General features: G+C 40.2%; 1 protein-coding gene across 2 annotated transcripts in view; it reads right to left on the reverse strand.

The window, feature by feature from the left end:
• Positions 1–2,910: 2,910 nt before the first annotated feature.
• Positions 2,911–27,713, reverse strand: part of arl15a (ADP-ribosylation factor-like 15a) — a 91,188-nt gene continuing 66,385 nt past the window's right edge. For both annotated transcript variants that reach the window (XM_017412265.3, XM_025005135.2), the window contains exon 5: positions 2,911–4,585. In XM_017412265.3, the coding sequence (XP_017267754.1) occupies positions 4,433–4,585 (153 nt within the window). In that variant the 3' untranslated portion in view covers positions 2,911–4,432. The remainder of the gene's footprint in view (positions 4,586–27,713) is intronic.

A 27,713-nucleotide genomic window follows, 5' to 3' on the forward strand; every position in this document is an offset into this window, starting at 1 on the left:
GAGGACTTGGAGTTTAAGAAAACATGCCTGCTTTTGTTTGGCCTGTAAATGAAAGGTAGGCTCCCCGTCGGGTCACACATTTGCATTTCACAAAGCTCACAGAACTCATTTTGTTGTATGTTGTGGCATCTGTTCGTTCTGCTGTTGGGTCAATATTCTGCTGCAAACTGGTGTTCTTGCAAAACATCAAAACACACCAAAAAAAATCCAGTGAATTATTTTTAATTTTCAAAGTAAATTCATACACAACTGGTTTTAGCATATTCTTTCATGAACTTGTTTTCACTTCAACAATAAAATACACAGCTGTCTGGATAAATTGAAGTTTACTTCAAATTAGAACCTATTATCTGTAATATTGTGTTTTAGTTTTGTGCAACCCTTGCTGATTTTCTCAGGTATTTGTTAATTTGTCAAACCTGCCAGCTGTGTTTGCTTTTCTTTTCCTGGTCCGATGCTATCAGTGATGCAGAAGGCAGATAAGAGATGATGTAAACTTTCTTCCTCTAAAAAAGAAACTGAGAAGCTTAGTCTCGTCTCTGATAGCAGGGGGACAGAAATGTGAGTGAAGTGATTCTTACTGTGAATAAATGATGCGTAAACAAACTGAACTACAGCCTCCCTGGTTCGGTCCAGTGTTTGTGCTGGATATATCAAACAGGGTAACACCACACCTGTCTGGCTGCTACATTATAAAACTAAAGGTCTCGCATTCATTGAAGGAATGCATATCGCCCGCCGCCTTTCATGACAGATGCTATTTGGTCAAACCTTGAAATATCATCACCACCAACTTTTGGCTCATTATCTGTAAAACTGGCTGAATTATAGTCATTTTGGGGTTTTCTAAGGTTGGCTGGGGTGGCCATCTTGAATTTGGTTGCGATAATATTAGGCGATAATCATTTAGTCTCTAAAGCGTAAAACTAAGCACAACCCAGGTTTAAATCCTTTTTATACAAGTTGTTCTTTTTTCTGTTTAGTTTTCGGCTGGGTGTGACGGTACATAATGTACATCAGCTGCACAACAACCCCAGATAATGACGTGAATTAAGGACGCTTTCTGTCAAAAACTCAATCCCAAAGAAACAAATGCTGAACTATGATGAAAGCTGCAGAATTACACCTGAAATAATTGCTTGTGGTTGAAGGGTTTGATACCGACTGTTTGCTTCTGTGTGGCGTCTGACTCACTTGTTTTCTGAATGACACTGGAACAAAGAGGTTTGATATTTCTTAGTGCTTCCCTGCCCTGCAGGGAACAATAAATTATTGCTAAATTTCCCAATTCCTACAAATCCCCATGTTGAGACTTGAATGTTCCTTTAGAGGCTGCATCCAGTTTGACAAACAGGACACTTCAGGTACCCTTTGCTGGAAAAATCACAACGTTACAACCTGAAGGGTCAACTTCGTCCTAATAAATCAATTTTTCCAGCATATTATCATCGATTTTAAATGTGAGCACATAGCCACCTGGAAATCACTGTAAAGGGAAATCTGAGATTTTTTAAATTCGGGTTCTGTGGAAAGGTTGTGAGCAATAAATATCTTACTTGTTGTAGAAAGCTCTTTTATCTACCTCCGTTTGGGCAAACAGATTAGTTCTGACCAGCTAGACCGAGCTGGGCCAGGATCAAATGGTGTTACTGCTGTCTTAAAGCAACTCCAATCTGAAAAAAAAAAAATCACAGTGATCGGTGCGAAGGCTCTGGCTTGCAATACACAAGATGCGTTGACTGTGTGTATTTACTGGTAATATATGGTTTTTATTTCTTTAGATCCTAGCAGTCGATAGGTGAAGGCAGATTAAAATGTTTTTGCCCGTGTCTGTGTGTTCATGTGTCTGTTAGCAAAATATCTCATGAACCACTGGATGGATTTTAATGAAATTTGCCAAAAGTAATAATTGGATGTACACCTGCAGCTGATTTTTACTGGAGTCAACCCAATTTAAGAAGGCTGTCACAGAGAAGTGATCTTTAAAAACACGAAAATGTCAACAACTCAGTCAGTTATTTGGTTAATAACCCAGTCTGGCCTCATGTTCCTGTGAGAGGGCTGCTTCACCAAGACCCCGGCCTCGTCCCTTTCCTTGGACAGTCTGGATGCTCATGCTGAGGGTGTGACTGAAGACAAGCAGAGCGAGTTAGAGTGAGGACCAGAGATGGAGGGAATCTGAGCGTAAGAAAAAAAAAGGCTTAAAATAGAGAGAAAGCGAGTGCAACTGGAGGAGAAAGGGGGGGGGGGTCAAGATGAGCGCAGCAGCCCGTGGTTTGTCTCAGGGCTGCAACAGCTTCCAGAGCCGGTGTGCAGCAGACTGAGGAGAGGCACGTCTGCCCCACAGGCAGAGACTGGAAAACAGGATCAAAGAGTCGCCAGGGCAACCTGCATGACACACATTGTATTAAAGCCACACAGTTAATTTGAAAGAGAGGGAAGAAGGGCAAAAGGAGAAGAAAAGGGGGAGGCAGAGGTGGCGCAGAGTGGAGTACATTTATCAGGAACTCCTGTCTCACTCGGTTAACTCTCCGCTCAAAACTTTCTTCAGCTGCTCCACTTTGATCGCTTTTTTTTTTGCTCCCCCTCCTTCCTCTTCCAACTTCGGCTTGAACCGTCTTGGCTCATCTGTGTTTTCCTGCGTCTCGGATTTCAACAGCTCACCTTAATGAACAAATCAGAGACACTGAAGGAAATATGTTCAGGAATACACAGAATCATAGATTTGATGCTGCTACACAGAGAACAAACTGTATTGTGCACATATTTACTCAGACTCTCATTCAGAGACAGTTTAACAAGTAAAAACCGTCAAAATGAAGCTTAAAGAACATCTGAGAGTTGCATGATTAAATAAAAAAAGCAATTTTTTGCGAGGTGGTGATATAAAAATCCAACACCGGTATCATCCCTGGTTGAGAGATTTATTTTGCATTCATACAGACACATGTACTAATTCACTCAGTTCTCACATCAGGTACAAAAAGTGTTTAAATCTCTAGAAAACGGACAAAATACTGACAAAAAACCCCAACATAGTTTGAATATAATCTGTTACTGAAACACATCTCAGGGGGATAAAGGAACACCTGCGGCACAATGAAGACGATCTGGGGTCCACGTGAGGGCACCGGGCTGAAATGACATTTGAGATTTAAAAAAAAAGAAATAAAAAAAAACACATTGAGCTGTAATGGCAACATGAAGCTGAGCTGGACCGAAGGGGCAGGGGTCCACGATAAACAGCAGACAGGGAGGGGTCTCCAGACAGTTGGAAGGCATTAGGCTGTCGGACAGGGACGTGTCAGATGCAGCTGTTGCTGCGGCTGATTGATAGTTTGTATTCCACCCTGATGGGAAGCTGCAGTCACCAACCAGTGCTGAGAGGTTATGTGGTTATGTCAAATTAAAAAAAAAAAAGAACAAAAACAGACCTGACATTTACTCAGCACTACAAAGACATAAAACTCATTAACATGTCCACATGTTGTGGCTACATCCAGCTCAATCAACTAGTTTTTTCTCCTTTTTGATTTGAAAAAAAAAAAAAGAAAAGAAATCACAAATTTGACATATGAATGAAAGACATATAAAAAATCTGAGTGTTGTTTTACAAGGTTAACATACAAAGCTATAAAATAGAACCTAAGTTGCACATTTATAAAACGTTCAGACTTGTTCCCACTCGGTCCAAACGGACTCGCTTTGCGCTCAGTTTCAGTTTGTCGTCGTGTATATGGCTGCACAGGAGGCTACACAGCATTATGCTCGTTTGCATCTGCATAATACAGACTACACTATTCAGATTAGATATTCAGGTAACTGCTGTACATAACACGGGGCTCTGCACTACGACCTCCGATTACACAGCAGCCTTTGTTGTTACCGAGTCAAAGGGAGAGGCACACATTACAGCCGGACACAACAACAGCCATGCTTAATCAAACATCCTGCAAAGTAATTAGTGGAGATGCTAAACGCATCTTTAGACAATCTGGGCTCCACAAAGTTATTATGTATGTGTGTGTGTGTGTGTATCAAAGTGCAAATGTGTGTGTTGTAATGTTTAATGATGAACAGAGAGCTGCTAAATGTCCTAAATGACTTTGATCGCATCACAATGGCACAAACAGTGGTAAGCAAGACTTCTGTTGTTGGCAAGTTTGAGGTTTTTTTTTGTGTGTGTGTTAGTGTGTGTGTGTGAGGGGGGGTTGAACGGTGGCTCTTCTCGGTCAGTCTGTGGTGGTTGATTCGTGAAGACTTTTCCAATGAGCGCAGTGAGGGGGACAACGACAGATACATCTCAAAGAGCGGCCAACGTTGGTCTGATCTTCTTGTGTTTGTGTTTGTGCTTCGGGGTGTGTGTGTTTGTGTGTGTGGACGTGGGCACCAGCAGGATGCGGTGGTTGTTCGCTGCTAACGCGTGTTAGCATCATATCCTTGCAGGCTCTGTGTCTTTGTCCTCCAGCAGAGTAATGAACTGACCAAAGCTCTCCTTCACAGCCTCCATGTTGTCGACGGCGCTGCCCTCCAGGATCCAACGTTTTCCTCGGGCCAGAGGCTCCAGCTCAAAGTACTTCTTTATCTGTAGAGAAAAACACAATGAGCGTTACTAGAGTTGTAAAAGCTCATTAACACGATCAGAAGTAAAAAAATGAGATTTATTAGAAAAAACAATTATGTCCTCAATATGCCGTTTATTGTAAATCTCCACCTTTTCTCCACAAATATTTCACCAGGTAACTTGAGAAAGTACATTTTACCCCGTGTTTTAACAACGTGTATGCTTCGTAAGACTTAAAGATCTGTTTAGATCAGTGTCACCTCATTTCAGCCAATTAGGAGAGAAAATCAGCTTTAATGTCTCGGCTCTATCTTGAGAACGGTGCAAAGCCATAAATGAAAGGAACAAAGTTAAATGGATGAAGCCTAAATGAAACAAAGCAGCGCCTTCATGTGAAAAATATTTGGCACGTTGACTTGGCACTGCTCTTTGTAACAGTTGATTATAAAGTTCATATGTTGGCTTTTGGCAACTCTCGACGGTGGGGGCGCAGCGAGGTTTGGGGAGGAACCAGAACCAGCTGTTACGTAAAAACAAACCTCGGCAGAAGGAAACAATGTCTTAGACCTCCACTGATGGTACTGCAGGTTGTTAGGGATTCTGACATTTTCAAGCTGAGAGTAATGGAAGCAATTTTTCTTTTGCCTGATGTGAACAGAGTTCAGCCATCTCCTCCTGTTTGCCTGATAGCCAGTGACAAATGCACAAAGACAAATGTTTACTGTCAGCAGCTCAGAGAAAAAAGACAAAATGATACTAATGTCAAAGATGCAAAAACTTATTTACTATTTTCATGCTTATGATAGAGGTTTTGTTAAACTACATCACATATCAAGTGTAGAAACACAAAGGTGACAGAGTTTACCTAAATATAGACACAAACATTATGGAATAAAAAAATAATCGTCTTCAGTTTTTTAAATTGTACAGACAGATTACACATTCCTGAAGTGTTTCTTCTACTGATCTTTTTTCACATTGTCTGTGTGTGTTCAAAAAAATGACATCAATCTCATTTTACCCGTTTTATCTTATCAATGTTTAAAATATAAACAACACCTAAGAATGCACAGTATTCTGAAAAGCAGCACACAGACCCGCAGAATATATTCAACACCAAGAACTCCGCGAGGATGCCAATCGCACAGCCAAATGACTTTTCAACTTCAAGTGAAATTGCTTTCGTCTAGACTGTGCTGGGTTGTCAAGCTGTGCCATGGTGTGTGGCATGAAGAGGATGGGAGGGCGGAGGAACGGGGGGATGTATTCTTTGTGTCTGCCTGAACCCAGCCAGCCGTGCCAGCGAGTGGAGGAGTGAGTGCCGTCTCTGCCCCCCTGAGCAGAGTCTCTGTTCGGGTGTAATGTGAGTTTAATGACAGATTAAGTCACCTCAGCCGCGTTTGGCTCAGAAGCCTGGCTAGAAAGCTGAGTGGACCCAAACAGTGTTAACAAATCTGTCTGGGTAACTTGAGCTGCCCTAGTCCAGGCTGTAGCCCCAGACCGAGACTGCAGACGATGTGGCTGGCTGCCTGTCTGGCTGGTTTACTCGCCTGCCTGTAGCCAAGGCCCTCTTCTGGAAGACACTGGCCCCTGCACCGGCAGACAGTCAAAAGGCCAAGAGTAACCTCTGTGCAAGTGCAGACAGGCTCGGGCTTCTCTTGCTTCTCCCATTTGCTTCACGGGCCAGCGGAACATACCCAAGAGCATCTGCTCAAAACACAACTCATCCAATCGATGACACCACGGACTAACTCGGCTAATAGACATGAAATTATTACCCTTTTATATATTGATTAGATGATATGAACACCTTCATGACAAGGCACAACCAGTCCAGAGATTTAAATCCCACAGCAGACGGACAGGTCAGGCTGTCAGAGACACTGTCTCAGTTTACGTGCCTGAAAGGAACCCCGTGACCTTCTAGCCGGGTGTATCCACAACAACAGTCAACAAGTGTGGCCCAAACCAGTTTCTCTGAGATTAAGTCCTCCTAAGCGCACTTATGCTTGCTTAAGGAGTTGTGCGAGGCAGTGGGATGGGTAAGCCACACAAGACGTGTGTTGCCAGATGGCTTCTAGGATGACCACTGGGTCATCCAGTCTAGCTTCTTCTAGGTCATACAGACCGGGGGCCTCGCCTTGTGCATGTGAAGAAGAGGCTTACACACACAAGTGTCCAATAAAAAAAAAAGTCTTGTCACGACAACGTTCCTGCTGCTGGAGTTTAGCGATGTTAACCACCAGCCTGCACGGTTTCTGGTAGAGACAAAACTCCTAGACTAGTTAGTGTACAAACTGTTTGAGCCGAGAGAAAAGTTTGGCGTCTGAGAATGAGCCGAAGCTAGATTTCCAATAAAATAATTCAAGTGAGCTTTTAAAGATATTTTCACCTCCTATATGTAAAAGGATGCGACCTGTTTTTAAAATAACTAACAGTACAGTTAAACTTATTGGATAATATTCCATGATATACAGGAGTGATGATGGAGGCTATAATTTATTTAAGGTCACACAGGCGGCTTATTTGACCGCTGAATGGAAGAGAGGTGCCGAACAAGTTGGGTTAAGTTACCTAAATCTGTATCTGGGATATTTGTGGGCTAGCAACTGAAATAAACTTGGCTGTTGGTGAGCTTCTTCTAGAAATAATCACGTCAAACTGTCATAAATTCTATGTGTTGATGAAAATAGACAGTAGGGAAATTACCTTCTGGAAAACAAGTCTGTGGAAAAAGTTCGATCAATAATGAATTGTTTAATTTGACCATTTGTGACCCAGTAGGTTTATAGTTAGCCAGGTAAGCTTAATCTCCGACTCGGGTAAAAATACCTCAGGTTTCCTGAGTGCACGTGCGTTCAGAGGCTCCACGATTAATGCCAGATTTCAACATGAAGATGGTCACTGCCGGTATCCTGCCAAGTCAGGAGGATAACCTGGCAGAATTAAAAGAGCTCTATTCTGTCCTCCTGACCAACTAAACTAACCTCAGAGGCAGACAGAGACCAGAAGAAGGTCTGACTGGACAAAAGGCCAAGTTCTGCTAGACAAATCTGCCTCATGTTCTAATGGTTTAAAGAGTTAAAGAAGAAAACACATGGTAAAGGTGCTCAAATGGAAATATTCTTTAATTGCTAATTTTCTGAAAAGCACCAAACACCAATCCTAAATGTGTTCATTCGTCTGTCTCGATTCTCACTTTAAGCTGTAACTTCTTGCATCATGGTTTACACAACAAATCTCCAATTACATCAAAGGATGGAACTCAGACACAACAACAACAACAAAAAAGCTTTTTGTGCTCATACTGAGAGTTGTAGCGTGCTCAGTCCAGACAGTGTCTCTGTCTTGTGGTTAAACTCAAGATTTAATCTGACTGTTGCAACACAGGCATTATGGGGAAAAAAATAACGAAAAGTCTAATTTTGTACAAAGAACATTCTTTTTATTTTATCAGTGCACTATATGTTCCATACTGTCATTTACGCAGTTAGGTTTGTGCTGAGTAATTCTTGTTTAAGTGCCTTCGTAAGACCACAGCGGCAGAGGTCCAAGGCAGAGTGACATTAACATACCATGTTCAGGATCATGCTGATAAAAGCCCTCACTGTGGTTCAGTGGCTTCGTGCTATGTCCACAAACTTGGGAAATCTAAAGTGAGTTCCAGCAGAAGTTAACGGCAAAGCCAGATGGAACAGATGCATGGTTGCTGGATAAACTCCTGCAGCAGAAAAGCTCTGTAAAAGAAAACCAAATGACCTGTACTGTCAGCTCCTAATTTCTCATCTGGGACAAACTATTCTGTGGAGTCCAGTTCTGATAGATGCATTAGGTTCCAAAAACCTGGGAAAAAAAAATGTCAAAACTAAATTGAAACGTATCAGATAAACAGTTCTCTTCCTTTTCAAGTCATAAAAAGAGCAGGAAATGTTTGCTTGTAATTTTGCCTTGCAGCTATATTCACTAAGTTAAAACAAAGTAGTTGATGGAAAAAATACTCAAATGGCTAGCTTATGCAGTAATCAGAACTTGTTATGTGAAGCCAGCTAATGATGTCACCCTACAGGTTTTTATTTGAATCAAATGCAGCATTTTACAAAAAATAAAAAATAAAAGTTCTTTATTCCAAACCTTGGGAATCCAGAAAAGGTGTGCTAAACAAAATCTGAATATATTCACATTAATATAGAACAAGTCTAAAATGTGGCCTTCATTTCCTGTTTTGAAACGTGTTATGACCACACGTCTATCAAGCTTCACTTCATGTCAAAACCTCTCACTACACGTAAGCCATATAACCAGAGAAGGAAGCATTAGGGGGTCTCTCGACAAGGGAAAGTGGCATACTCAAATATCCAAGACAATCAATTACACCATCCCTTGACATGTTGGCCCCTGTGAAGATATCAGTCACTTGGAAAGTGGCCCACACTGGCGACTGCATTGAAACGCGAGGGTAACGTGAGATCCACTCACCTTATAATAGATGTGCTTTTGTTTGCTTTTTCCGGCTTACCTAAAGAGACTTAAAGACATGAGAAAGCCTGGAGGTCCCCAGGAGAGGAACACTTAGGAAGCCAGTGAAAAAACAAACACTGCACCTCAAACTGTAGGAGGTGTCAAATGAAACAGCCTACAGGCCAAGTAAGTAAAGCCTAAAGCCCATTTAAGTAAGGGTCTAACACCTTCAGTTATGGACCCGAGGTTTTACATCTTAGGGGATTACTGTCTCAGGCCTTATTCAAGGTATATAATGACCTGATCACCTGTTCAGTGAAAGTGTTAGCCATCAGTGAGGCATACTGTATAGAGAAACGGTACAACCTCTTGGTGTTTTTCTACAAAACTCTTTGACTTCTTTTCTTTGACAGGCTAATATGTGTTGTTTTTGTAACAATTATAGAAGTTTCATTAAAAGATTGTTTGATATTTGGATTGAAACATACATTTCCACTATGTAATGGCCGCTCAAGCTATTATAAAAATCGTCTAAGCTTACAATTTTTTTTTTTTAATTTGTAAACAAATCTTTGTACTGGACTGTGGAGGAAGTCAGTGCTACTACTGAAATGTTGGTGTGTCAACAAGGGATGGGAAGTGATTTTCAAATTTTTTAATGTGACCGTCAAAATGGTCTGTGATTCTGTTTTCTTTTCTTCCCCCCACTGGCACCTGGCGCTGACCCACTATGTTGTTTTCTAACAGTTGTGGTGCTTTATTCGACACAACACCTACCCCCTCCCAAAAAAGAAAAAAAAAAGAAAAGAAAAAACAACTCAGTCCTATCATCTGTTTCTGTCATTGTGGTTTATTTTGAAAGGATTACAAAATGGAAACTACTGTCACAAGCTAGCTTAACTTTACTGTCAGAATATGTGCATCTCACTCCCTGTTGTTTGACTGGACCGGTGGAAAAGAAGGAATATAAAGATCCCTGGCTAGAAGAATTAGCTGCAGAACACATGTCTCTGTTTCATCAGAGGATTTAATTTACTGCAAGTCCCAACCATGTGGACACAGTCATTTTTTAAGCAAAAGACAAAGGTCCCAAATCATAAAGCTGAGATTAGAGCTTGTTATGGCTGCTTTCTCTGCTTTTAAACAGCCTGCTGTGTTGATATATCAATAAGCCCTGTATAAGTAAAAGACAAAATAAGCATGGATTTGTGAGAAACATGAATTACTGTTAGTTGGACTTATGATTGGAGTGGTGGCTGGTATGCTGACCTGGGGGGGACGACAGGACCAGAGGGGTTGGGGTCCCAAAACATTAAAAGAAAAACTGAGTAATTATCAACACATGCAATGAGTGTTTTTGCTTATAATGTCCATCCTAATGCCAACTTGTGACGATTCTTCATGGAGGCCTCAAGGGTTTTATTCATAAGCTGTAGTGCTAAAAATAGCAAGTAGTAAAGCGGTCAATAAACAAAAACACACCCTAAATAATATCTAGTTACTTTGGCCATCTTTAGGAGAAAAATCAAAGCTAGACCTCCAGCTGGTTGGTTTTTGTTTCATGTCAAACTCCACTTTTGTCTTATGTGTCTCTTTTTTCTCTACACTTAGTAAATAAAAGCAAAACACAAATAATCAAAACAATCAGAAATACAAAAAAAAACCCCATCTAAACACAAGAAATCTATGCACACTGTGTTTCTGAAGATGGTGGAGACAGAAATTTTGGTATGCTATGACTAAGCCAATAATCAGTGAGGACTGGTGCACATTTAAAGACCTTGATGTCTCAGACTGATGTTGATTGAAGATGCCCTGAGCAATGCAGATTCTTATGAAGAAACATGCAACACAACTATGATGTACATGAAGAACAACAAAAAAAGACTAAAGCAAGAGACTGGAAGTGCATCAGTTTTCTTTTAGTCCTTTCATTTGCTGTGGAAATAGTTTAGGCCTTGCAAGCTTGTAAAAAAAAAAAAAAAAAAAAGTTGAGGCCACCCTGGAATCCAAGTCCCTGTGTCACAGTAGAAACCCCGAGCAGCCTTTAGATTTATTGTTTTGTTCCACTCAGGTGAGACCAGAGCTCCTCTCTTGGGCTCAGTTCAGTTCAGGTTCAAAGTGATTCACTTGCAGAACACTCTTCTTCAAAGGTAACTGATCACTGCCAGATTAGAGTCATCCTCAGAGGTGCCGTAAATCAAAGATGCACAAGGGACGCGCTTACAGATTCTGCTGTCTGCTCTTTGGAACAATACTGTTGCATTTAAAAGCTTAAAAACATATATTTAAAATAAGTGCACAAAAGGTTTTCCATTCAGTTAGGTTGTTTCACTTTGTTTTTAGAAGCACAGATGCTTTAATTTCAGATTTCTTGCAGCGGTTCTGAATAAATAATCCACACTTCAAGTCTGTTAGAGGCACTCCAGTAGAACTGTACTGTGATGAAATGTTTCTGTGTTTGTTTATCCAATGATTATGATGAATCTTGTTATCAAAAACAAAAAAATCTGTTTTACAGGTGAGTAACTTGTCTAATTTACAATAACATAGTTTATTGCTTTAAACATCAGCGTAGTCGATCAAAATTCTGGTTATTTAGATTGGCAGCAAGCTGAACAGAGAAACAGTTAAAATCAAAATGACCAACTGAACCCCAGAAGACATGGCTACGCATTTTGTGAGTTTCTACAAAATCTTGACATAATAGGTTTGTCTTTAAAGGAGGGAGAAATATTCAGGATGGAGGGTTATAATCCTTTTTACTCCAAGGAAGAAAATTTACTCTCATGAGAAGGATGGAGAAAAAAAAAAAAAACTGGTAAGACTCAGTAGCTGGTCATGGCCACTTTGCCAGGTTTTGTAAAACGGGGCGATAAGTTTAAGAGTTTAAGAGGGCAGAATATGTTGGATGTGTGTGTGTGTGTAGCGGGTGACAGAGTGCCCATGTATGCCCTGCCTTATTACAGATAGAGTAACTCAATTTATTAAAGGCCAAAAGCCCCCTGACAAGCAACATCTGGTCTATGGGATTTGAACGGGTGAGCTGGCATTCGGCCCACGCTCCCTGCTGCAGGGGCCAATGTGCCGGCACCTTCGCTCGAGCCCGCCCTTTCTGTCCTCCTCGTCTGAAGGGCCGCCTTGCTGTAGAAGCCCACACAGAGGGCCCTCAAAGCCCAGGAGGTCTGTCACAAGCCACCCCTCCTCCAAGACCCCCCTAATGGGACCCTCCACTCCTTTCACTCTGAGGCCCCCCTTTCACGCTCCACTCCTGACAGTTGACCAGCTTGAAAGCTGCAGCAGGCCCCTGCTTCAGCACACAGCACGCGGCATTACAATCAAAGTGCTCCCCTTCTGCAAAAGATTTAAACCATGCATCAAGTTGGAGTCTGTGCACACAATCACACAAAACCACCCGCTATTACACACACACTCACATGCTTAGGGACATTAGTATTTGAAATTCAAGGTTACAACTTTGTCTTTCATGCATAACTCCATTAGCTCTTAATGATCACATTTTTACATAGGTTTTGGTTGTATATATGCACATTTGTGAGTGGTATGACGATTATTTATTGTAGTAATTCTAAGCTGCAGTGCCGTATTCACAAAATGCAGTTCAAATAAATGATATTTTATTAATTTTTACATGCCCTAAAGGTGCAATCTAACAGATCTGCGACTGTTGGGAGACTCACTGGTGACTCGAAATTGCAAAAAAAATACAGAAATTGTCAGCTACAGTTTGACTGAACTGAATGTTTGCAACCAAGTGACCACACAGCCTATCCATGGGCTATCTGAACTATCACTTTAAGTACATCAAGTGTTCATTTCTGGGGACACGGTCATCTAATGCTCCAACCAAAATGTGACAAAATAAAGAAAATGTATCCTGAGAAGCACGCAGCCTTTTCTTGTTTTCCATTAGTGTTGTTTTTAGTATTTGTAGTAAAGTGCGGAGCTGTACTTTGTGCAATGGTATATTCTAGTTACATTTGGCACTTTGTCATTGTCACCACTCCACTTTATCAAACATTTGTGAAACTCTTCTTCTGTACGAACATGTTTGTAATTGAATCTAACTATCTCTAAAGCTAAAGCTGATCGTACCAAGTCAGTAAGCAGATGTCAGTGACCACCCAGCTTCTATTATGTGCAGATCAGACCCCAGATTTTTTGTTGTTGCAAACTTATGTGATCTTGTATGAAGCTGAACAGGCCTTCTTTTGTCTCATTAGTCCATCATAAATCCAAAAATATTTCAACTTAATAGAATGCAGAGGCTCTGTGATTGTTTTCTCGGGACAGATAGTTTGTTTCCACTATTTTCTTGGCAAACAAATAATGGTTAGCTGAGTTTCCTAAGAGGTCAAAAGGGCATTAGGTCAAACTGATACGGAAAGACTTCTGCTGGATCACAAGGCAAACTTCTAACCGTCTGAAGAAACTGTTTATATAAACTTTGGTCTGAAGCACTTTCAGAATGTAAATTTTGAATTTGAGCGGGTCATTGAAATTCAACGTTTCCCCACAGTGGAACAAATGTTTGAACTTTTTATTAAAAGTGACAGCCCTAATGGTGATCTGAAGGATATAATAAAACCACTGCCTTTGTTCATAACACACGGCCCATAATAAATTCCAGCATTTCCAGGACAACTCTGCAAAGTCCAATCATCGATGGTGTCTTTGTGTATGGCCACATTCGTTTATAGTTTGAGCGTAAAACCAAAGATTCAGTGTACTTTTTTTAAAGTATTTATTTTATAAATGAATAATTTCGTCAATCAGGGAACTGCTTTTGCCTGTTGTTAATCAAATCCTAAAAATCCTTAGTGCTTACACACAATACTGCAGCCAGGCTCAAACAAAAGCTGCCACACATTAACACTTTCATACCACGGCTCTAAAGGATGAAAGCTGTCCCACATTCGCTCCTTTTTCTGCCTAATTGTGTATAAACCCAATGACCACTGACAATAAGATATTCAAGAAGAACAAACTTCTGTAGAGCCTGGATGGAATCTTCTAGGAGTCCCACATTTGTAAAACAGTGCTGCGCCGTCAAACTTAAAAAAAAGAAAAAGAAAAATCAGTCATTTTGAGTTGTGAAAAGGGTACATTTCAATGGATGAAAAACTCAATGGAAGAGGACCCCCAGAGATTCCCAGCGTTTGATCCATGTGAGTCAGACCTGGAACCTGGGGGTCAGATCACATGCTGAATAGGATTTTCGGAAGTCCTGTTCTAGCTAGTGGCGGCCGGTCGTCCGACCCTTCTTGACCAGCAAACAAAAGGAGGGCCGCTGGCCACAATTGGGATGGGGGGTGTTCTTTTCTCTTCCAGTAAAAAGTCCAGTCCTGAATAGGGTCTGGCAGGCTGAATTGAGTTTTCCACATCGATTTTGAGCGTGAGGAACCGCTGGGGTCAGGGTTCAGCAGCATTTTGACGCAGGCTTTGAGAAAAGGCGTGCACAGTGCCCGCACAACCTGCCGACTGCCCTCTCACCCACAGTGCCCCTTAACCTCCCACAGGGACGGACCACCGACCCAGGAATGACAAGAGGAGAAAGGCGGTTTGGGAGGGAAAGGGAAAGAAAGCAGAGATCAAGGTGGGCGGGAAGAGAGCACAGGCGGGATAGACAAAGATGTAAGAGAGATAAATCACCAAAAAAATGAGACCTTTCTAAGTAACTTCACATATTGCACTTCTAAGGTCTAAGGCACATTCTCCAGAGGGTAATCAGTAAATACATCTTGACTGATTTTCCAAACCTCATCTCCCAAGATGGGACAGAAGAAACATTGAACACATCTCTGTAAGATCTCTTATGACACTCAGGGCAGGCAGTTATTTTGTAATCACTCACAAACCACACATGAAAACAGAGGCTAGTTCACGTTTTTGAAGTGGGGTTATTTGGCATACCTACGTGCAGTACACAGGAGCCAAACTGATCTCAGATCTGGAGAATCGGGAAGAAACTTTTATTAAGGCGTTAAGCTAACCGTTACTCAGAGCAGAACCCATTTAGGAGCAAATTTCCTACAGGTAAAACAGCTCAAGCCTTAAAAATTCCATGATGGTTCAAGTAAATACTTTATATTAATAGTATTATTATTGGGTTTTGTTACTGCATCATTTTTGAGTCAAACACAGAACAGTTCAGATAAGTATCAGACACAAATTCTGGATTGAAAAAAAATCAACTAAGTGCTCATTTTTTAAGGTCTAAGTTGTTTTACATAGCAATCATTTTCTGTGAAATGGGCCCGTCTCTAAGTAGCAGTTAGGCCAGTATCTCACCGAGCTGTGCCTGCTGGCAACTTGTTGGCAAACTGCATTCTCGAGGGAGTCTCCAAAATGTCTTCAAATGTTCCCAGTTTTGCTGTGAGAGTCGCTGAGGCTCAGTCTTGTTGTGTGAATTTTGGGTATGTTACAATATTCTCTACATTTCTACAGCTTACTCCAGCCAAGGCGGGTACAAAGCAAGTTGCAGTAAATATTATCTGGGTGGAGGTGGGGAACAAATGATGTGCAAGGGTTAGAATACAGCTTTGCAAGCCATTCACACAAAAATAAGCTGGGATTTTCACAAACTGGCCGCACAAAACACGTCTGCATGGCTCAGTGGTCACTTAGTTGCCAACACTCAGGATTCACTGAACATTTACCCATTTTCTCCCAATTTTGAGTCACCAGCTTGTCTCCCACAGTCACAGCCCAGTAAGACACTACCTTAGACCTTACACCTTTATGACACTACCTCCCTGATTCTCCAAACTGAAATCTCTCTGACAGCTGTCTACTGCAGATTAGATATTGACTATCCATAAATAATCCACACAACTCCACTTAAAAAAACAAACAAATAAACAAGCAAAAATCAACAACAAATAATAAGCATTAATAACCACTATGAGAGTGTATGCTACAGTAACAAAAATCTTCATTAAGCCAATATTTACAAGCTAAAGAATCAGTAGACTCTTTTTCTCAGTAATTTGGTCTGATCTGATGCTACCCTGAAAAACTGTAAAATTTAAAACGTAAAATAAACCATAATGTATCAAATCATAATAATAACTCTTTGTTTTCCAATGTGAATATGACATCTAGAGCACTTTTGTTTCATCACCTTTAGAGCTGATAACTAACCCCTGACCTCCTTTCAACACGGAATGAGAGAACATGAGTAAGATGGACCTTTCGCATACAAAACGCAAAGGAAAAATCTATCATGTTGTATCTGTACAAGATACAAGTTGTTTCAGCTTCTTTAAGTTATTACTTTTATAAGGGTATAAAAAGACAAAACCTGTGGTATCACATGGTATTCATGATTAAACTCAGCGAGCAGTCCACAAACCCAATAACTGTTAACGTAGTAGGATTCATTAGGCTCAGACAAACTGTGTTAAGTTACATTATTAAATTATTCAACTCCACAAAGAGCGGCAGTGATGCAAGGCTGAAAGGCAGACTGTCATTTAAACACAGCGTAATTGTTAGAGTCAAGTGTTCTGTTGGAAAATCAAGCTGTCAACACTGCGTTTAACAGGGAAAATAGAGCCATCTAACTGCACACGGTGGGGGCCACCGGCCGGCTGGAGACACCTCTTAAAAAACTATCACGTGCTGCTTTACATGGAATGTCACACTTCAGGGTGCCATACAGTTCACCTAATCAACTGACAGCAGGCCACAAAAAACACACCCGCAAACTCCGCCGGATATTCTGCAGCTCGTGTTTAATGATTGCAGACATGTCTGTGTCAGATAAGATCCTTCATTTCAAGCACATTTCAGAGTTTAGAGCATTCTTTAGAGGCATTTAGTTCTCTGCTGCTGCCGAAACACAAAAGCGTTGGACGGCGAACAGATTTCCGTTTCCGTTCTCGATCAGATCGCTTTGCTTGTTGTTTACAGAAAAACTACGGCCGAGACAAGCGTGGCGAAAGTAAATCGGTTCGTTGCAACTGGGGCCTAAAACAGGACGTTAGAAATTACTCATAAAACTGAACATCAAAAGAGAAGCAGGCAGCAGAGAAGGAAGTTCACACTTGTATTTTACATATCTGGAGAAAAAGCCAACACCTTGTAAAGAAAGAGAGGCCCTGGCTGAATTTGTTGTGGTTATCAACCATTAGAGCTGTGATTGAATGCATATCGCCCGCCTCATTTCATGCCAGAGTTTTACACTAAGAATATCTTATGCTGAGTTGTAGCCGTTATAATGAAACCTTAAAAATAAGAGTCTGCACAATCTCATGAGAGTATGTGTTGTGAATGACTCTCAGCTATGACTACATCAGATTTTAGCCTGAAAACTGTAAAACTGGCAGAGTTATAAACATTTTTGTGTTTGCTGAGGTCCATTTGCTGTGAAATTTTAAACAAAGCTCTTGTTTAATTTGTTAGTGCTCAGCATGTGTGTTGGGGATGACTCTCAGCTATTATTATCCAAAATTTTATGCCAGTATCTATGGCTGTGGTGGCTATCTTTAATCCAATTGATTTCAAAAGTTAATCAGCAGTAGCTTTACAGACAATGATTACTATAATTCTGCAAGTTTTTATTAAATTTCATCCAGTGGTTAACCAGATATTTTAGTGACAGACAGACATACAAACACACAAGAAAAAACTAAGAATTTTATGTATTCAGAGGATGAAAGAAATGACCAATTACTGTGTCAGTAAACATGTCCCATGGGACGGGAAGAGGACCTGTTAGTGTTTGTGGATTTGTCCAGGGTCAACTTGAGCTTGGCTCTCATTGCTACATTGTGGTCAATATGTTTGTAGAATGTGGCCACAAAGCCATTTATCACTTGGCGAGAAATAAGAGAGCACATGCTGCATGTCCATTTTTCAACTGTAGCCTGAAACTCCCAAGTGTGGGGTTGGAGAGGGGAGCTGCGGGCGGGGAGGGCAGGCTGCTGACCAGCTTCAGTCTAGACGGCTCAATACGCAGTTGACTTTTTAAACCCGCTTGTCTGGGAAAAAGAGCAGACATGAGGTAAGAGAGGGGGGTGGTGAGCTGCAGCAGAGAGGTGGCAGTGGTGCGTTTTTGCCTGCCGTGGCCGGAAGGGTAGACTTACGAGGGATGAGTGGAAAAGAGAATGAGAGATAGCGAGAAAAAAAGAAACACACAAAAGGGCAGAGGGAGAGCGGGAGACGCTATCGGAGAGAGCTATCAGAGTCACTGGCTGAGACTCCATTGTCAAGGTCAGTGAGCCGCTGAGCCGCTGAGCCGCTGAGCCCCCCCACGGCCTCCTGTCTGCTTTTCTTGGTGTCCATCCTGCGCAAGTACCTCCAGCAGTCTCATCTGCTCGCCCAACATCACAGGGAAGAAATGTGATCTAAATTACGGCAAAAGCAGATTGTCATGCTGTCATTAAAAGGGTGGTAATTGACAATTTTTGTTTTATTTTAAAATATTTTGAGACAGAGATTACTAGGGGTGGGAATCTTTAGGCAGATCACGATATGATATAAATCAGAGGGCTGTGATGTGATTTCAAACAAAATCACGAGCATACAATCTCTCAGACCTAAAAGAAACTAAAATATTTTTGCTCTACACTGCAGCATAAACCAGTTTTCATTCAAACAACATTTTGGGAACTAAATGTAGAAAAGGAGTCAAAATGTTGAGTACAGTGATAAGATATGTGGTTTTGTCCATTCATCACATATTAGAACCATCTTCCCCACCACTTAGTTTTTGGTCCCACTGTGGAGTAGCTGTGTTGGTATATCTTCAACATGGGATCATCATGTTCTATCACGACCCCACAGAGTCCTGAGCGTTTGCAACCAATCGATGAGCGATTGGTTGCAAACCACGACCTATTTTCGTGTATGCGGCTTGGAAAACGGTACTCTAGCCGTTGCACTTTATTTGTTGCCCTCATCATACTTGCTTTCTGCCCTTTTTGTGTTTTCTTTGGCAGCCACTTCCAAGTTTATGGTTTAATCTACTGGAGTACACTTTAAAACTAAAGACAGGTAGAATTAGATTATTTCGTAATAATTATTATTTATCGAGAAGCCTCGTGACTGTTTCAAGACATTCTGAAAACTCTTTCACGAATGCTGTTTGCTAACTAGTCTCCAGCAGTTGCAGCAGTGAGATTCTGGTTTTAGAAATGGCAGCAACGACCAGAAGTTTTCTCTTCTTCTGAGTGAAACCGTATATATAGTGGCTCTTGTCAGTGTAACTTTTTTTCCTTTAACTTCAGAGAAGCTGAAGTACTTCTACACACTGGCTTTCAATGCAGAAGGTGCTGCTTATAGTTGCCAGTTGTGTCTTTGTTGTGTGCACACCATAAACCCTGCAGACGCTGCACTTCTGCAATTAAGAGTTTTGCCTATTGAGTTTCTCATGAGGTTATTGGCGTTAAATATTTACCAATTTTGGACATTTTTTAAGTGAATCAGAATTGTTCATGTCCACACAGAGTTGTAACAATAAATAGATTATAACCCCCACCCTTAGAGATTACAGCACAGTCACCCAGGTGCATATAATCTCTAACATCTGAATAGTCCCCTTTCACTTCTGACAAATATCTCTGATTTCCAACATAAATGAAAACATTATGTCCGTTTGAAGATTCTAAATTTAATTGTGCAATTGATTCTTTTATGCAGCAGCTGCACATTTAAACTTTAAAGCACATTCGTCTTCATTTGGCACCCCGGAGAAAGTTTTTATTAGGACATTTGTCGGGTTTAAAACAAACATTTGTTTGAAATGCTCACTGCGCCGGAGCTGCAGTTTTCATTAGCCCCAACCTTTGGCAGTCTAGCTGAATAAAATTATTTGACAAAGCACAATGATCTCATCTTTACAAGACTGGCAGTGAGCCCCTTTCAGATTTTTCTTAATTATTATCCTGGCTCACTTTTACTTTTGCAACATTATTTAACTCTTTGAAGGCACCGAACCTACAGAACAAAGCTGCAGAATTCCATTGCTGATTGTGTGTAATTAAATTTCACTGGAAAGACTGAGCCAGGTCGTATCTAACAGACCGCCCTTAAGGTGATTAAGCACTGACCACAGCTTATTCCGGTGATGAGGTATGTGAAAAAACAAAGGGCAAGCCAACACAACACTGACATGCTGTGCAGCATTAAGCACAGCATCACTTCTGTCATTCTGTTTACGGACAAGCTGAGCTGAGCAACCGTGCCCCCCTCCAGGCTTTTTAATATCACCAGACCCGCCTTTTCCAAAGAAGACGGAAACAAGCTTCGCGTCTGTTTGCCACAAAGTTGGTCAATGACATCTGAGATCATCATCTCCAAACGCACCACGCACTCATGACTACATCAAAGTTTTCCTGTCAGAAAACAATAAGCATGATGGACATTTATTTGAAATCTAGTTTTGTTCACTTTTTCCACATCAAGCTGTGTTTTTTATGGTCTTGGAAACTTAAAAGTAGGCTTATTATCACCCGGCAGACAATAATCTTTTTGCCTAAGTCTGCAACTGTTTAACTTTTACAGTCAATAAGATTCAAGATGGCTGTCACACAAAAATGGACATAACTCAGTCAACTTTACAAATGTGCTAAATTTTGATGTGGTTGTAGCTGGGAGTCATTCACAAGACAGACTCCAAAATGCTGCTCATTGCACAAGATCTTTGCTTACAACTTTGGCAACAACTACTGGAGTCAACCCTGTCTGTTACAAAATTATCTCATGAACCACTGAATGGATTTTAATCAAACTCCTATAAAGTAATGATTAGATATATGTCTAAACCTTTGGAGTCAACCCAATTCAAGATGGCTGCCACAATTTTACAAGGAATGCTAGGCCTTTAATTATAAATAAAATTCCATCTAATGACAGTAAACTTTTTTCTTCAGGGTGACTGAGATGCTATCATTCTGTTATCATTTGCCTCAAAGATTTTTAAATCCTCAGTTTAACAAATTCCTAAACTGAATTAAAAAGGTTAATTAAAGATGCTAATTAGTGTTTGTTTAAAAGGGTCAATGGAATGCAGAAACTGCCAAAAGCACCTTTTTTTTGTGAATGATTTCCAGCTTTCATTCTGACGATTGCTCCAAATGAGCTGCCAATAATAAGACATTTCCACTCGTTAATGACGCAAGTGCAAGGTATTGTTGGGGGTGATCTTAACAAGTTAGTTAGAGCCTTTTGGTAACGAAGTTGCTCACACTGTGTTGTTTCCTCCGTCAGGTTCATTGATTGGCCCTTACCTGTGTCTCATCGTCCACACAGCCAATCAGCAGCCACTGGGTAATTTGGAGCAACGAGCGTCACCGGCCACAATGACACACACACACACACACACACACACACACACACACACCATGTGCCAGACGTTTGACGAAAGTTTCAGACACTGGGCGCCACATGAGTCACTGAGCACAGCCACCACCCATGTGTGCCAAGACCTGCAAGTTCACCATGTGCAAAATGTGACAGAGGACAGTGGTTGACTAGCTACTTCCGTCTTGGACGCCTCCCAACACAGTTTGACCAAAAGTTATCATCGCACTTTCTGAAATGGCAAGTGACTGGAGTGGACACTGAAAACAGAATTACCGTCCCAAGCCATTAATACACACAACATTTTATGGGATTATTTCCGAAATGTCAGGAGTCTTATGCAGCTGAACAAATTAATTAATGTTATTCTGAATATGAGAAATCACATCATATGTAATGTAAGGGGGGAAAATGCTCCTAAATTTCTTTAGAATGTTTTTTTTTTAATTTTTTTATTGTAAATCCAATGAGTAAAACAATCTTCTGGAAGAAAGGTTTGCTCTGGCAGAGTCAGATTCTTGTATTTTTTCTGTAAGTGAACACTTAATAAACTTTAGGGGTCTGAAAGTTTAGAAAGTCCTTCAGTTCTGCAGTTTCTGCGACAAGACATGAAAATCGCTTTGCTTTGTAGTTGACTCAATGAGTCATCTTAAATAAATTTAGACAAATTACTTATGTCTGATTTTAAGTGTCAGGTCGTGAGCCAAATTTATGAGGAAGCCATTCTCATTTGGATCACATTATTTCACCGTACACTGAAGAGGTGAGGCAAGACTGAGCATGCATTAAGTTCCCCAAGTTGTGCAGGGTCGGACTTGCAGTGCAGAACTCTCGTGCCAGTGCAGGTAATTTATTAACAAATTAATTGCTAAAAGCAAATGGTGACATAGGTGTAACTTTCAAGTGGCCCTTTTGATGTCTACTCTATTGACAGTGAGAGAAAACGTGCGGTTTAGAAAAATATGTGTCATCTTTCAAATAAATCATCAGTTGATTTTAATCAACCGACGATGAAAGGCATATCAGTTCAACAAGCCAATTAGGACTCTGTTCCAGCAACTAATCCTTTCATCATCTACAAATTCATTCACTCATCAGTCATCCATACCCGTTTGAGCTTTCAGGATTGAATTTCTTCACATAATGGGATGCTTTTATTTGATTCAGTAATACAAGTGTTCAATTAGACAAAAATGTGAGCCTTGAAGTACTGCAATGACATGACTAAATACATTAATCTTACTCTGGTTTTGTGGAACTCCTTTCAATGATACAATTTCAAACTTCAAAACTGCACTGTAAAAAATGAAAATAGGGTACAAAACCAGTTGCACCAGCCTAAAGCAAATAAGGATTCACAATGTCTTAAAACACAAGAAAGGCGGTTTACGTAATTTAAAACAGCCTTTATTACCTAAGGACTAAAACATGAGTTAACTGAATAAATGCCACTAATAACTGATACACAGCTTCAGTTTAAAATCCAGCGACAGCACGATCTTCATTTTGTTTCATTTAATTTCTGGACAGCAGGAAAAAGAAAAGTAGCTGGTTGCTGTTTTTGTCCAGAGGTGGAATAAAATTTTATTGACACACTTGGCCAAGTTTGACTCATAGAAACAAAAACAACTGTGGTGAAGAGTGCAAAGTCATGATTCTGTCACCACTTTCACTTTTTTTTTTTTTTTTTGCAGATGGCAGGAATAATTGAGCCAGGTGTGAGTATTCTGATAACCGAGATATCAAGAGCAATATTCAAGTAATTGTTCTTCAGAAACATTAAAACCTCAACCTGCTTATTACAGCAGGAAAATCAAACGATTCAGTGGAAAGCTGTGACTCTTTGGTGGTTTTAAACTATTACAAATGTGTTTTTATTTTGTTTTGAAGATCCAAAGCACCACTAGTTACTTACTTTACTTACTCCCCAAGTAAATCCACAAAAAAGACAAGCAGAACTTTAAACAACATAACTGATGATTCAGTAATCAACACAAATCAACACCCTGCTAAGATTATTATTAGTTTGGATTTCCTTTAGAAACATAGCTCTGAGTTTTAACATTTTAAATACTAACCCTAAAAATTATGTTATGGGGAAAACTGTGACTAACACAAACCAAAATGCAAATAATGCACCTTGATATAAGTGATTAAATAAAAGAGAAAAAACACCACATGCAGTTCACACCTAAGGTCAGTACATTACATCTACTGTGCAGCTCGTCTATCAGATGACACCTGGTAAATTAATCAGGCATTCGTTAGGTAATGAAATGCCTCTGAGAGTAGAGGTTATCGGGCGAGGGTAACTGTATATAATGTTTTGCAACATTTATAGCCTCTAATCGCAGTTGAAGAAGTGAGAGCTTTGAGAAAAAGCCCTTCTGTAATACCATCAGCAAATGACCTGTGACTCACTAAGAAAGTGACGCCTTCGCAGAGAGAAGTACTTCTCGGACACGAGGAGTAAAAGTCAAATTAAAGCGAATGAAGCATAGTTTGCTGAGTGAGCACTATGACAGCACTGGAACTTGTTGGCAGCAACTCATTTATTTGTGCAAAACACTTAACTTTTTTTGGTCTGGCTGTCTTCATTTTTTGGGACAATAAAAGCTTGTTTGGGTGGGTAAAAAAACAAAACAAAACAACATACTAAGAGGCTATCACCTGCAGCCTTCTACTGTATCAGCCAAACAAGGCTGTAAATATATAAGGCTCTGAAAGATAATTCGTGGGGAAGTGACTTCAGTTGAGGTGTGAGCGTAATTGTCTGGTGTGCATGTCAAGTGAACATTAAAAATCTCTCGGCACAGGTTTATCACTTCAAAAGGCCTCAATTACATGAGATTATTACAAGGCTTCCGTTAAGCATCCCAGATTTCAGTGGTAATCGTGAGAGTTGGAATGTCATCCTCTCCATTGTCAGTGACTGGCAGTTTCTTCTCTACAGGTGAAAAACAGATGCCAACTTTCCACAGGCTAGGATTATCGAAGAATAAAGGAAACAACATAAATTCTGAATGGCTGAAAGCCCCTCTGCACAACAGATGCTTAAGGAATAATTTAAATAAAACAGGAAGGAACCAAAAGCTTTTATTATCTTGCTCCAAATATGGGGGGAATAAAAGATTTCTGGCCTTTTCATAGCAGCAAAAGAACAATGTATCGTCTTTGTACATCTGAACCCACATCCTTGGAGCTGAAACGGCAGTAAAGTGCAAACACTAAGCAGACTACCCGCAGGCTGACCTACTTGGGTCATTACGGTCAGATTATATCAGAGACCTCAAACATTTCACCATTAGCTCCCATTAGGTGTTAGGAGGCTTAGACATATCCATTTTGTTCATGATAATCACTGACTAAACCTGAGGGGTAATAACTAAACCAACAAACTGACACTGTAGCAGAACGCATTTAGTATTGCACATCTATTTAAATTTGCACAAAAACCACTTTTTGTTTAAATAAAATAATGTATATAAGATTGCTTCCACCCTGGCAACTGATGCTGCACCAATTATTGCTTCAAACTTGTCTTTATACATTAAAAAGAAGAAGAAACCAATCACCTGGCAGATCTGTCATACATCTGTTCTACAAAGACAAATGTGAGTTATCCCTAAAGTTCAGACAGGAAACTGAGCTCAATTACCACCAGTCAACTGTGAACTGCAACTAGGAAACTGTCTGAGTGTTATACAAGGAATACTTTCTTCTATGTTTACACTCAGTCACAGGAACAAAAAAATAAGCACGGAAACTCATATTCTACCAAAAACAAACATCAGGACTTGAATTTGATGCACAATAATTCTGCAATGCTTTGATCATGCTTTAGGATTAAAGAAAATGAATGAGCAAACTTTTATTTTAATTTTACTGTAATTAATATTTCAGTCTGCAGGTTAACTTGCAGATCTTCAACAAGCTATTTGGGTTATTTTGATCCTAGATCAGCTTTTATCAAAACTAAACTCTTTCTTTTTTTAAAAAATGGGAATCAAAAGTGAAGGACAGTTTTTGTGGGCTGTTGGGTTTAAAAATAAAATCAAACACTGTCATTCCATCATCTAAAAAGTCATCTTTCCTTCTTAAACAAATGCGTTATAATTTGCATATTTTTAATTATTTGAAAATATACAAAAAAAAGGACTAATTGTGTGCAAAATCTTCACCTGCATGACAAACCTTTTTCCTTGATGCATTTTAAAAATAATCATGATCATGACTTCTTTATTTTCGTACTGTTCTGCTTGTTTGAGCTAGAAAAAAAAAAAAGAATTTGCATATAAGAGTAGTTCTGGGATTCAGGTGAAGCGCCCCCGGGCTCGAGTAATCCTACTTGATGCGCCCGTCTCATTAGACCACGTAATCAGTGCAGGTGTGTTAATTAATGCCCATTTTACTGCTGTCTGCTTTACAATACCTGCCGTTTGTGATGTCATGGCAGACTTCGGGGGGGGGGAGTGAGACGGGAGGAGGTTAGGTTAGCGAGGAGTATTTTCACAGATCGGCAAGTCCAGACAGAAAGGCAGAGTGAAAATAGCTCAAGGGGCAAACAAGGTAACCTTTTTCAAAAGACGCTTCAGGGGGTGTCTGCCAAGTCCCACACAATACTGTCTGCAGCGAACGTCTGTGTTGCATTTGCACTGCAGAACAAAAAATCCTAACATGTCTGGGTGCATCTTTGAGGCAGATCAAATCCACAAAAGCAGTCCCAAGCTGCTCCTTTTAACGCCTAAAAACACCAACCCCTGATGTGTAAATTATTATCTTCACGGAAAAAATTCATTTTGCAAAAAAAAGTGACATTGTTAAGACCCTTAGGAGTGTAATTACCTGACTAAATGGCATACACACAGAATGTAACACTTTTATAAGTGAACTACTTGCTTATTTGTTACAAAACAATAAAAAATACAAACAAAAGCACTTATAAAGCACTGATTTGCCACATTTAAAGTTCCTTATGAAACTTATGCAGAATATTAATATTAAAACCCAGTTTGTGTCTTTACAATGAAAGTGAGTTAGCAAGAAAAACATAAAGGTGTTTGTGTATTTTTGTAGCTTTTTATAAGAGATAAGAGAAAGTTTGTTGTCAAACCTTTCCCATGTGCAGCAGTGATAAAAATCAATAAAACATACTATCCTGTCAGCAAAAATTGTTTTAATTCAGATTTGCCACCGCCTTTTACTCTTGTTTTCCCCATGTTTGCACCTCTATAGTTAAACTGTAAACAACAGCTCAGAGGTAAATGTCACAACATAAAGCATATGTAGATTTTTGCAGACGTTTCCCTCCCAGCTGGTACTCTGGATCACTGTAAATGCTGACACAAACATGTTCCACTGAGGTCATGGGATGTGTTTTGTCTTTGTGATCCCATAATATGCAATGAACACCTCAGATGTGATTATATTAAGACGTCCACCATGGTAACTGTTGACAAGAATAAGGCCTGAAGAAAAACACCTCCAAATTTACTTGGAAGATGACCGTATCCTGTCGAAGACATCTCCATGATTCACGAGCGCGGAGGCAAAAGCGTACAACAAGTCTGGACACGCCAGCCGGGACATCCCTATTAAAGAGCTACTTGGTTCTAAAAATGGAGAGCGACGAGGTGCAGGGATCAAATGGCCAGTTGTTTACAAGATGTGTGCCTATTAACCTAAATAAAACCTCATCGTCAAGAAAGGAGGTGATGGTTGGCTTTACTCTGAAGTAAACAAACAAGATAACAATAAAATAAGATGATGGAAAATAAAATAAAAAAGCAGCGTATTTATAAAACCATGTTCTGACTTAAGCTGGTTCTTTTCTGGGTTAATAAACAAGCATTCATTTAAATTGACGTGGTGACTGTTTGTCTATTTATGTCCATGATTACAGGTTTTCCAAGGAAACTTGGATGAAACATTAACAAAATAAACCAGATGCTACAAGGCGTAAATCACAGACTTCTTGCGAGGATCACACGTTTGTTTAGAATGCGTCACAAAAGGCCCTGAGATAAAAACAAATGGAAAAAGCTGAGGAATAACTAAAAAAACAACAACAATCATTGATGGGAAATGAGACTGCTTAATTTGAGAGCTACAACATTACTGGCCAAATCTTGTCTTTGTGCTGTGAGGCCAGGGTGCATCCTTTATGAGTTTCTTCATGTGCTCAGACCTCATTCATGGGTAATGTACCAAACAGAGTAGATAACTCCTTGTTGTTCATTCTCTCTGCTCAACCAAGGAAGTCTTGCTAAGCTCCCCCTCCCCCCCCCCTCTTTTTCTCCCTGCTTAGCCTTGTGTATTAGTAGTTTAAATTTCTCCAAGTCCTAACTAAAGACTAGATCTACAA

This window comes from Kryptolebias marmoratus, linkage group LG1 (assembly GCF_001649575.2).
Source record: "Kryptolebias marmoratus isolate JLee-2015 linkage group LG1, ASM164957v2, whole genome shotgun sequence".
Classification (NCBI taxonomy): Eukaryota; Metazoa; Chordata; class Actinopteri; order Cyprinodontiformes; family Rivulidae; genus Kryptolebias; species Kryptolebias marmoratus.